The sequence below is a fragment of the Leucoraja erinacea genome, chromosome 31, assembly GCF_028641065.1.
Source record: "Leucoraja erinacea ecotype New England chromosome 31, Leri_hhj_1, whole genome shotgun sequence".
Taxonomy (NCBI): domain Eukaryota; kingdom Metazoa; phylum Chordata; class Chondrichthyes; order Rajiformes; family Rajidae; genus Leucoraja; species Leucoraja erinaceus.
In genome coordinates this window covers 19795990-19809180 of record NC_073407.1, presented here as the reverse complement: position 1 = coordinate 19809180, position 13191 = coordinate 19795990, and the positions used below count along the sequence as shown (strand labels likewise).

Sequence of the window (13191 nt, the reverse complement as noted above, 5' to 3'; positions counted from 1 at the left end):
TTGAGCTGAAGAGCCTGCTGTGAAACAAATCCTAATCCACTCAGTCCAGCTACAAATTCACGTTGGCCCACTGCAATGAATCACTCCTCATGTTGGTGACTCCCACTTTATAAGCAGTTGTGTTCTTGCAAAAACACAAAGCCACACCATCTGCACATCACAAAATGAGAGTCGAAAAATAACTGTATTTATTTAGATTTTTCTCCCGACATAAATTTCATGGAATGATTTAGGGAATGATTTGTGACAATCCCACGGGGGGAATTTCTGTTACACAAATGCTATTATGTGGGGGTCACCTGCAATGAACAACCTTCCAAACCTCCACGCCACTTCCTGCTTTCTTACTCCCACCTCGTGCAATGTGAAACATACCAAATTCACTTGTGGCTTTAAATATCGAATGGGTCGTCTCCTGGATCTCGCTTGGTTCTTTGTTCTCGGTGGTTCTGCGAAGGGTGCGCGTTTTTGTCGGCAATTCTGGAGCTTGTGGCTTACTACTGCCGCAGCATTTCCCCCCTTTCTTCCCGAGCTCCTTTTCAACCTCTGCAAAGCACATGACAAAGATTACCGTTATATTGCTGGACAACACTGTTTCAAGCAAAGAATTCAGAACACGAACGAAGGAGGATAGAGGACAGGTTGGGTACAAGATTAGCATTCAACCTGAACCTGGCATGACCTGCAATTATCGGATTATCGGATCGGACTGTTGGAAAGAATCCCAGTCTGGTCCACTCTACACGGCACTGAGCCTCCATCAGCTCCAAGTCAACATATGTCCAATACTGTGTGAATGTGTTTAGTCATAAAGAAATTGCAAACTCAATCTTCCCCAAGCCTGTAGACTTACAATTATTTTGAAAAGCCCAATGATGGTGACCTGCAGTGGAAGTTTGTCAGGCAGTTTAATGCGGATAAATGTGAGGTTATCCACTTTGGTAGCAAAAACAGGAAGGCAGATTACTATCTAAATGGCGTTAAGTTGGGAAAAGGGGAAGTACAACGGGATCTGGAGGTCCTTGTTCATCAGTCCATGAAAAGAAGCATGCAGGTACAGCAGGCAGTGAAGAAAGCAAATGGCATGTTGGCCTTTATAACAAGAGTCGAATATATGAGCAAAGAGGTCCTTCTGCAGTTGTACAGAGCCCGAGTGAGACCACACCTGGAGTATTGTGTGCAGTTTTGGTCCCCTAATTTGAGGAAGGACATTCATGCTATTGAGGGAGTGCAGCGTAGGTTTACAAGGTTAATTCCCGGGATGGCGGGACTGTCATATGCTGAGAGAATGGAGCGGCTGGGCTTGTACACTCTGGAATTCAGAAGGATGAGAGGGAATCTCATTGAAACATAAGATTGTTAAGGGTTTGGACACGTTAGAGGCAGGAAACATGTTCCCGATGTTGGGGGAGTCCAGAACCAGGGGCCACAGTTTAAGAATAAGGAGTAATCCATTTAGAACGTAGACGAGGAAACACTTTTTCTCACAGAGAGTTGTGAGTCTGTGGAATTCTCTGCCCCAGATGGCAGGTGAGGCAGGTTCTCTGGATGCTTTCAAGAGAGAGCTAGATCAGGCTCTTAAAAATAGCGGTCAGGGGATATGGGGAGAAGGCAGGAACGGGGTACTGATTGTGGATGATCAGCAATGATCACATTAAATGGCGGTGCTGGCTCGAAGGGCCGAATGGCCTACTCGTACACCTATTATCTATTGCCAGTTGGGTGGCTATGTCCATATGATCAGCAATCAGCTCACTGTTTCGACCAGTATACATCCAGATATTTACCACAGACTCATTAAAACAGCGGAAGATACTTAGTGCTTTAACATTTGACCTACAGGCTGATGCCACATGTCATCTACAAAATTGAACTTACAATGACGAAGTCAGCTCATTAGCCACAAAAGTTTAGTGCAGCAAATACTGGCAAACTCTCAGGTCATCCACGCATATACCGGGCAGAATCCCCGCAAGTACTGGCTGCAGGCTTGGAGGCTTCTGGTGAAAACTCATGCACTTCCTTGCTAACTCAAAGTTCTGAAGAACCATCCTGACGTGAAATGTCGCCTATCCTTTCCCTTCACAGATGCTGCCTGACTCGCTGAGTTCCTGCGGCACTGTTTTGTTCAAGATTCCATCACCTGCGGTTCATTGTCTCTCAAAAATACCGACCTGGTTCCAAAGACATGATTTATTACAGCAAATGAATAGATAAATATAGTGTAAGTGAATATAGATAAATATGGTTTTTATCCATCTTTAAAACTGTGGGTTTTGTTTGCGGTTCAGGACACCTGATAGCTTATACAGGGCCAGCCAAAGAGCCCTAGTATGTACTGCACAACCAACACTCACCTTCTGAAATGCTGGACTCCTGAAACATAGTATCGAATGCTCGATGGACATCTGCAAATGATGGTCGATCTCCAGGGTTCCACTTCCAACCTAAAAGTACAAGTATCACAGTTATAAGTTTGTTAAAAAAGAAAAAAATATTTCCATCCAACAGCATGCCCACTGATTTACTAGCATTAATATCATAAACTCTAGATGCTAGACATCTGAAATATACAAAAATACTGGAAACAGTCAACAGGTCAGGTGTACCTGTGGAGAGTTAATGTTTCAGGTAGGATCATTCAATATCATAAAAAGATTGCTAACTCCTAGAGGTGCTAGCACATCTGAAATTCTCATATCCACAAAAAAAGAGTGGTAGTTTCAGTGAGCACCTACCCGAGGGTGAACAGTTTTCAACAGGTTCAGTTATGTGAAGGGGTGTTACCAATGTGCAGAGAGTGGACAAACATAGAAACATAGAAATTAGGTGCAGGAGGAGGCCATTCGGCCCTTCGAGCCTGCAGGCCATTCAATATGATCATGGCTGATCATCCAACTCAGTATCCCGTACCTGCCTTCTCTCCATACCCCCCCCCTGATCCTATCAGAACCTCCAACAGAAAAGATTAACTAACCTATGTAGCCAGGAAGTGGCAAGAACTGCCCTCTGACAGAGAAGAGATTCAAAAAAGTTCTCTCCACTTAAGCTGGACCCCTGTCTGGACTTCCCCATCGGGAATTCTTCCTGCAATAGCCAACCCTTAAGAATTTTGTGATTAAGATAATAAAAGAGAGTGGTCTAGTTTTCTTCATAAGACTTTCTCACACCAGAATTAGGGGAACCGTCTCTGCACTCCCTGAAGGCAATAATGTCCTTCCTCAGATTTGGAGACAGGAGGTTACTCCAGATTTCTCAATAGTACCAGTAGAGGTAGAAATGGCAAACTTCTTCTTCACAACGAGGGCATATTAAGATCTCGAATGCAGTAAAGGATAGTGATTCCACAACAGCTTTTAACAATCTGTGAAATGTACTTGAAGAGTATTAATTTATATGTGGTGGAACCAAAATGTATAAAAATGGCACTTAATAAAATCTGACAATGCGCACTTTAACCACGTGATTTTTTCTTTTACAAATCTCAAATTGTGTACAGAGGCAAATAAATGAATGATGGGTCTTTGTCCAAAACATTATGGAGGGTACTGTATCCATCACCCTCTGTGTGAAAAGATTGCCCCTCAGATTCCTATTAAATCTTTCCCTTCTCATTTTAAACCTATTCCATGTTGTTCTGCATTCCCCTGGCCTGGACTACAGACTCTGCACTCATCCTATCTATTCCCCTTATGATTTTTTTACAACTTTATAAATTCACCTTTCAACCTCCTGTATTCATCTGCCCAGTCTCTTCCTATTGCTCAGGCCTCCAAATCATTGAAGAGACGAGACACATTTAAGAGAAGGCAAGGTATTTCTTGCAAGGCACAAGTATGGGGAAGGTGCAGCGGGTGAATGGAATATACTGTCATGGGCCTTTTGAGCCAAATAAGGTGCATATTCTCAATGAAGTGGTCCATTTAAAGCATGATACACATTAATTTATCTACATAGTATTAAAATCTGTAACTGAGAGCAGAGTTTCAGTTGCTGTGATGTGGGCATCCTTTATTATCAACCTTGCAGGTTCTTACGTCAACAGTTCCTGTTCAGTTTAGTCCCATCAGTTACGATGGAGTTACAGGCCATGAGCTCCAGTGGATTCACAAGTCTGCATCAAATATTTTAGAAAATTAATCTTCCAAATTATCTTTTATTCATCCAAATCACTACTGCTTTTTCCAACAATTTAGCATGGTCACCAGGGCCCATGCAGCTGTCTATTGTCCTGCAAGATTTTCATAAAACTGCAGGTGATTTACCCATTGATATTCCGAACTACATTCTACAGATCATGACTAACCAGGGAAATAATCTGGCAACATTTTTTTTTTTTTTAATTAATTCTAAAAAAAATTGTCCAATAGTGATTATATGTTTGGATACTGTAACACAACGATGAGTTTGCAATAGCTCTGTCAATAATTACTTCTGAAGCATAGACAAATAGCAGCAACTTTATGTACAGCAAATCAATGTTTAACAGTGCTGATTAAAGAATAAATATTGGTTAAGCCCTCTCACACACACTAATCACTTGGATCTTTTCCATCTTAAGAGGATAGGCAGAGCTTTACCCCATGTCAAAGAAGGCATGTCCCAGAGTACAGAACGGGTCTCCAACCTTGGTTATTGTGCTCTAAATTGACACTTGGATTGTCTTGCGTTTGATTCAGAATCAATATATGTTGCTAATTAAGACACGGCCAAATTAATTTATCTATTCAGCAAATTTAATAATGTATTTATTTATTGTTTGTTTTGGTTGATTATACATTACCTGTGCGTATTATAGGCCTGTTATACAACTGTGAGCACAAATATCACTGTTCCGATGGTGGTACATATGACAATTAAACAGCAACCCATTTGATTATGTGACTGAACCATCAGTGTTTGTTATAACTTGTTCCCCCTCTTTCTCTAATGCTTGTCAGGAGCTGGTGTATTATGCAGAGTCTAAATGAATTAATTCCTACTCACATGCGCGCATCAATTCATAAACCTTCTCTGGACAGCCCTCAGGCCGCTCCATCCTGTAATCCTTTTCCAATAGGTCATACACCTGTGAAAGGTCAATTCCAGGGTATGGGGACATGCCATAAGTTGCAATCTCCCACAGAAGAACACCAAAAGCTGCAGATAAAGTACGAATAAGTAATATTAACAACGATACACATTGTGGAAAGGAATCACTTTCATTGCTGCTGTTTTGCATCATGAGGCACCCTTGCATCGTGTAAGAAGTGGTCAAATCATTGGAAAATGCTCACTGAATAGTGGCAGCCCGACACAAATTACACTCAAAACTACTTACAATGAAAATGAGAGAAAGATAATCCTTCATTATTTTTACCAAATCAATAATGATTAAAGATGGTATTCAGGGGGATTTGGCTATGTGGAAACAGGAGGGAAATATCATCGAGCCAAACAGCAAAGAGACAGGCCAACGTGTTCATGCTGAGCAAGTTACCTAACCAAACACGTCTGACTTGGCTGCTCTGGCCCAGATCCCATCCAAACCTTTCCCATCCATTTACTACCTGTCCAGTGTGTCTTTTAAAGGTTAACTGACAAACACACAAAGCTACTAACTTCTTGCTAATGGTGACATTTAAAATTAATTCAGAAGTCAATGTTAGAAAACTCAATGTAAATATGGTCAATGGCAGGGAAATAAAGCAGGTGGCTCAAAATAACATTTTTCAAATAGAATCTTTCCTAAACCAACATTTATTATTCAAAACAGCCCTCTCCCAAATCTGTACACGTGTACTTACCCCACACATCAGATTTGATTGAAAATTTGTTGTAGGCCAGGCTCTCTGGCGCAGTCCATTTAATGGGAAACTTAGCTCCAGCATGTGCTGTGTATGTGTCTCCCGTCATCAATCTGCTTAGCCCAAAATCCGCCACTTTAACCAAGTGGTTCTCCCCTACAAGACAGTTCCTAGCGGCAAGATCCCTAGAAAAATATACAATAGGCACTTAGAATCAGTGAAAACAGAACAAGGAATAATGAGATCGCCAAAAACAGGCAAGGAATAATTAAACTTCTGGGAAAACATGTTTCCAAGAAACAATTACTATTAGATGAAATTTCAAAAGAACAATTAGGTTTCATGGAATGATTAGAATTCCAGGCACAAATTAAACAATATAAAACAGTCTGTCAAGAACCGACATTTATCTGTGAAGGATGCAAAGATTGTGCATTAGTGAATGTATAAAAAGGTCAAACATTCTACAGAGCAAAAGACAGATAGTCAAACACTTTTGACACATGGATGCCTGCATTAACATTATAATTCCATCACCTGCATAGAAATTAAATATAACTGTAAAAATGAAATCAAAATCCAATCATCATAAATAATAAATACCACACAAGTCATTTTATGATTAATTGTTTATCTGCTCGGAAAATAAACTTTCTCATATTTCAGCATGAATTTATGGAAGGGAAATCATGCCTAACAAATGTACTAGTTTTTTGTGGTGATGTAACATGCAAAATAGATAAAGGAGCACCAGTGGTTGTGCATATATGGACTTGCACAAGGCTTTTGTTACAAAAGATGTGTACGCAGAATTAAGGCTCACTGGATTGGGAATAATATTATGACATGGATTAAGAATTAGTTGACACATACGGAGGAAGTGGGAATGAACAGGTTGCAGGCAGTGGATCGTGGATGCTGCAGAGATCAGTGTTGCTGCAGAGATCAGCAGAGACCACACCTGGAGTATTGCGTGCAGTTTTGGTCTCCAAATCTGAGGAAGGACATTATTGCCATAGAGGGAGTACAGAGAAGGTTCACCAGACTGATTCCTGGGATGTCAGGACTGTCTTATGAAGAAAGACTGGATAGACTTGGTTTATACTCTCTAGAATTTAGGAGATTGAGAGGGGATCTTATAGAAACTTACAAAATTCTTAAGGGGTTGGACAGGCTAGATGCAGGAAGATTGCTCCCGATGTTGGGGAAGTCCAGGACAAGGGGTCACAGCTTAAGGATAAGGGGGAAATCCTTTAAAACCGAGATGAGAAGAACTTTTTTCACACAGAGAGTGGTGAATCTCTGGAACTCTCTGCCGCAGAGGGTAGTCGAGGCCAGTTCATTTGCTATATTTAAGAGGGAGTTAGATGTGGCCCACTGTGGCTAAGGGGATCAGAGGGTATGGAGAGAAGGCAGGTACGGGATACTGAGTTGGATGATCAGCCATGATCATATTGAATGGCGGTGCAGGCTCGAAGGGCCGAATGGCCTACTCCTGCACCTAATTTCTATGTTTCTATGTGTTTAGGGTCCGTTATTCAGAATATTTATCATAAAACAGTACAGCACAAGAACAGGCCCTTCAGCCCACAATATCTGTACCAAAAATGATGCCAAGATAAACCAATCTCATCTGCCTTCACATGATCCATATCCCTCCATCTCCAGGCATCTATCGAAAAGCCTCTTATCAATAGCTTGGATCAGGGAACTAAATGTAACCTTTTTCAAGTTTGCACAGGATACAAAACCTGGATGGGGAGAGCACCAAGGGGAGAAAGCAGAGAGATTTCAACGTGATTTATGTAAGTTGGGTGAATGGTTAGTTGAAAGGCAGACAACAAAGATAAGAGTACATCCACTTTGATTCAAATACAGATAAGCAGATTATCCAAATGGTGACAGATTGGGAAAAGAGGTGGTGCAATAAATTTGGGAGTCTTTGCATGGGTCAGTCACTGAAATCAATCACTAGTGCTGCAAGCAGTTAGGAAGGCAGACTTCATTACTCTTCTACTCAGAAGTGTAATTATTCTTGCAGAGGCATCTTGCTGTTTCTGTACAGAGACAGGGCAAGTTCCCATCTAGAGTGTTGTATGCAGTTTTGGCCTCTATCCGAGGGTGTTTTTGTCAGGAAGGGAATGCAACAAAGATTTATTAGACTAATCCTGGAATGGCTGGACTGATGAACAATTGGTCAATTAGATCTACATTTAATTTTTTCTTCACTTTGTATTTATTCATTTCCTACTGAAGATCACAGTGCAACTGCAGGCAATGCATTGAAAATGTTCTCACGTCTTTCTTAATAATTCTCTTCCCTAGTATTTGTACCTGGGAGCTCTGGTCTAATCTCTGTCAAGGATAATAACCACACACCATCTACGCTGTCCAGGATCCTCATTTTCACATCTATCCACATTGATATTCTTTTCTCAAATCTCCCTCAGCTTTTTTTCTCCAGAGCTAACAGGTTCATATTCAAAGAACTTTGATTAAGATAAATGACCTGGCAATTTCCCACCAATATTTCCCTCAAAATCTGAGTGCATCCCATTCATTCCCAATGACTTCACTAGTTCAACCAGTTTTCCTCTTACCACCATGCTACCAAATATTAATGTTGACTGTCTGAATTATATATTCCTTCACTATTGCACTATCACCATTTTACTATATATGTGTTTAGCAAATACTTTTGGATTCCCATTTATGTTGCCAGCTGATCTTTTCTCATAAATTCTCTTTGCCTCCAATTTTAATTTTCACTTCTCCTCTGATTCAAATGTAATCAGCTTAGGTTCTCACTGATATTTACAACCTGATGCTTGCCACAAGCAGCTGCTTTTAATTTTTGGGCATCCACACAACTCTGTATTTGTTTGTTCTTTTTTCGGCACTCAAAGGAATATGCCTCAACTGAATGTTCTTTGAAGCTCACTAAGTACAAAAAATGCTGAAAAATCTCAGCAGGTCAAGTAGCACCTGTGTCTCTCGGACATGCAATGTTAAGGCTTGCTCTCTCCACAGATGCTTGTTTTATTTCAAATTTACACCATTTAAATGTTTTTATCATCATAGTTTAATTTATGCAAATCGGAATCAATACTTGCCACACTGTGCCTCTAGCTAAATAATAATAGTGGTGTCAACACCCACTTCACATTTCAAATTAGTTGTTGCACAAGGCACGATCTCAATGCTGTGCTCCATTCTGCAAATAATTGGTCTTTAAAATTAAGCTTAAGTGTGAAAGTTTGCAGGAGTGAATCACAAAATATGACGAAATTAAGAATGTAAATTTCTACTTTTGATGCGAGGATGACTTACCTGTGAATGAAATTTTTCTTCTCTAAATACTCCATTGCAGAGGATATCTGAGTTGCCATATATAGCAGCACAACCGCATTCACCTCCTCTTTGTTACAATCACGGAGGTAATCAAGGAGGTTTCCATGAGTCATGAATTCCGTGATGATGTAAAATGGAGGCTCCCGAGTACATACACCTTTGGGGCAAAGGGACACAGCGCATTCATTTTTTATCTGTAACTAATAGTCTAGACTATATGCAACTACAACAAGTTTTCTCAACAGAGTTGAATTCAAAAAAATGCATAAAGGTATTTGAGTATTCCTTCCAATTGAATTCACATTTCCCAACTTTGTTATAAAATGGTATTTTGGGTGTTGAAGAAATTGCAACAACGCAACGTTTTCAACCAAACTGTTCCACACCCCCCACTGGTTTGTTGGCTGTGATTTTAGAACAAAATTCCACAGTCCTTTTCAGAACATGGACTTATCAGTTATTTTCAAATAAAAATCTTGAACAATTGTTTGTTACTTTCTCTTGAGTATTCAAAATGAGAAGACGGGAAAACACAAGGTGATTGAACAACATGTCTATTATTTATTATCCAACTCTATTAAAACCATGACAATATATTGTTCTGATGAAGGGCAATCAGCATGAAACCTTGAATGCTTTTTCTCCTGCCCTGCTGAATACTTTTAGCACTTAATTTTAATTAAAAACACACTTTATAAATATTTCTCCTGTCTCGCTTTATACCTTTAACATGTTCCCAAAGCAATGTTCCCAAACCTTTGAATTACATGATTTTTTTTTTTTAATTTCGCCATACAATTGCCCCGAACTGCATCTGGTAATAAATAAAGTATAAACATATGAACTAGCTTGGACCATTTGGCTTCCTCGCATCTACTCCATCGTGTAATAAGATAACGGCCAATCCAATGTAACCCCAACTCTACCTTTATGAACGGTGCTTTTGGCTGCTTCATCTCAGTTATTCATAAAGATGGCAAAACGTGAGTCCCAACATCTGATCCTTGTGCCACACTAGTCATTACATCTTGCCAACCCAAAAAAGATACATTTATCCTGTCTGATTAGCAAGAAAATAATTTATCCTTGCCAACATACTATGTTCTATACCAGAAGCTATCATTATCCATAATAACCTTTGATACGGTAAATGATCAAGTGGCAAATGGTGGAAAGTACAAATACTGGTTCCTCTTTATTCACAGTAGATAGTATTACTTCAAAGAGCTCCAATAAATTACTCAAACATGATTTTACTTAAAAAACCCCATCAACCTTTACTGATTTAGTCTGAAGAAGGGTCTCGACCCAAAAGGTCACCCATTCTTTCTCTCCAGAGATGCTGCCTGTCTCACTGAGTTATTCCAGCTTTTTGTGTCAATCTTCGGTTTAAACCAGCATCTGCAGTTGCTTCTTACACAACCTTTACCAATTACTTGGTTTTCAAGTGCCTTGGTAATTGAACCACTCCTCTTATCCCACTTACATTTCTAGAGAAGCAATCCAAAATCAAGTAGCAGTCAATGAAAACATAATTTACTTTTAAAACTCCATCATTGTTTTTTCTTTATTTTACCTCCCATATTCTAATTAATCCGTGGAAGAGGTGAGAGACCTGCAAAATCAATTAGATAATATTTCTTCCTGAAACTTTGAGTGCTCAAAGATATCTATCAGTACAGCAAATCGATTCATCTGTGCAAACTTACCCAGCAGCTGTACGAGGGTGGGATGTTTAATTTCTTTCATAACTGCAGCCTCTTTCAAGAACTCTTCCACTTCCATAGTATCTTCCTGGGGGAAAGGAAACAGTTGTATATCAGGCCTGAAGTACAGAGGAACTAAAGGTACAGCAGTAGACAAAAAATTGGGGCATTGATGCAACCCTGATCTGCTCAAGTGCATTGGTTGCAGAGACTGTGGCATTACATGTGATTCACAGAAAGACCAGTGGTCCCTTTAAGGAGAAACCTTCACTTTCCATTCTGACTTTTGTCAACTGGATGTGGTAAGACTTTTTTTGATATTAAAAAAAAGAAAATGTTCAAACGCACAAGTTACGTTGAAGTTTGTTATACATCATGATGACAATAAGGTTGATTTCTGATGCAGTTTTAAGAGTAGCAACATTATTTAAATTCAATTTTCCGGTATTCAATTGTCCTCAGGATCTGGGGCAACACTGTCTGTCGTGTACCTGTTGGGCCTTTCCAAGAACATTCTAAACTAATTTTCTTGCTCTTTCCACTCATCGCCGTGGAGCAATGTTGCATTCAATTTTAAACAATTTTTCCCCTTTATAGGCCCAATCGTTAGCACGTATCAAACGTTTTCAACTGTACCTCAGTACATGCGACAATAAACTAAACTGAATTTATGAAGCTGGAATACATAATTTTAAAACTGTAGTGGCTATAACCTCTGCCTCACAACTCCAGTGACCAAAGTTCAATCTTGATCATTAAAGCTGTTTGTATTGAGTTTGCACATTCTCCCAGTAACCATTGGATTTCTTCCAACATTCCACAAGACGTGCAAGTTGAAATGTGTAGGTGAATGGAAAATCTCGGGAGAAGTTGGTGGCAATGTGAGTTTAAAAACAGTGGGATTAGTGTAAGAACTGTGCAAATGGGTTCTACATGGATGGCATGCAAGTCCAAGGACTTGTTTAAATGCTGTATGACTTGGAAAATAGCGGAAACCATCATACTCTATTTCTGCTCATAAGAGTGAAGTAAATTTTGTGTTAAAAAAGACTATACTGTTGGACCATACATGGAACTCTTTACATTCACACTGTGCTAGCCCCCATGTCCATGAATTGAACTTTGGGTTGATTTCCATGAATAAACCAAAGAGAAAAGCAAAAGGAGAACGGGGAGAAGGCAGGAGAATGGGGCCGAGAAGGAAAGAGAGATCAACCATGATTGAATAGACTTGATGGGATTAATGGCCTAATTCTGCTCCTGCGATATGAGAACTGATTATTCCATGTTAATTTTGGAAATGGTTTAGGCCAAAGATAGGATTCGGATTGTACAACTTTTGCTAATGCACCTTAATGCAAATGTTAAACTTGTATTTATAATGTTCTCAAAATTATTTTACTTAGCTACAAAAGTCTAACACGAAGAGTACAACCATTAATAACAGATTTGTGACCCAGGGAATCGAAGAGGGTAAGATCCATTTGGAATATTGAAAGGGGAAGACAGGATTTGTTTAATAGGGTGATTTCACCAAATGTCAAATGAGCGTAGATCCCCCCTCACGTGACCGAAAATTTTAACTGGAGGACATATGTCAGTTCGGTACATGTTAGTGAATGGGGAAACACGCACTTTCACACCCGTTAAAAACATGGAAAACGGCCGATTTTTTAGCTGAAATTTTCTGTGCTAGTCGGGGTGACCGTGAAGCACAGCGACCTAAATTTTCAGGCAAAAAAAAAGATAAAAAGTAAGGTAATTACAAGAGGGAACTGAAGGTAGAAAACAGCGGAAGTGAACAGCAGACATTTGCCGTGGAGATTTAAAGATCCAAAATATCGGGAATTATCGCGTTTGCTGGCTGAATTTCATCAAAAGTTAATAATGCCTTACTTTTGATGAAATTCAGCGAGCAAACGCGATAATTCGGCCGTTTTCCATGTTTTTAACAGGTGTGAAAGTGCGTGTTTCCCCATTCACTAACATGTACCGAACTGACATATGTCCTCCAGTTAATATTTTCGGTCACGTGAGGGGGGGGATCTACGCTCATTTGACATTTAGTGAAATCACCCTATAGTGGTATCTTGCTGAAGGCAGTGGAAACTGGAGTATGACTCATTGACTGGGTTGAAGTGGATGATGAGGAAATTTCAATGGGGTTTTACAACACCCAAAAAAAAGATACAAACTAAATTTGAGCCACATTCAAATCTTAAAGCCTTTCAGGAAATCAGACTAACCCCAAATGACTCTCCCCGCCAACCCCCCCATCCCCACCTTCAGAAAGGCAACTTGCTTGGAACTGCTTAATTGATCTATTGGCTTGATACTATGCCCTATGT

At 39.8% G+C, this 13191-nt stretch overlaps 1 protein-coding gene across 2 annotated transcripts in view; it reads right to left on the bottom strand.

Annotated features, from left to right (window-relative positions):
• The window catches only part of abl1 (c-abl oncogene 1, non-receptor tyrosine kinase), a 110116-nt gene that overhangs the window by 10567 nt on the left and 86358 nt on the right, over nt 1-13191 (bottom strand). For both annotated transcript variants that reach the window (XM_055660199.1, XM_055660200.1), the window contains exons 5-10: nt 10847-10931; nt 9117-9294; nt 5787-5971; nt 4987-5139; nt 2358-2447; nt 376-546 (exon numbers count right to left, since the gene is read on the bottom strand). In XM_055660199.1, the coding sequence (XP_055516174.1) occupies nt 376-546; nt 2358-2447; nt 4987-5139; nt 5787-5971; nt 9117-9294; nt 10847-10931 (862 nt within the window). The remainder of the gene's footprint in view (nt 1-375; nt 547-2357; nt 2448-4986; nt 5140-5786; nt 5972-9116; nt 9295-10846; nt 10932-13191) is intronic.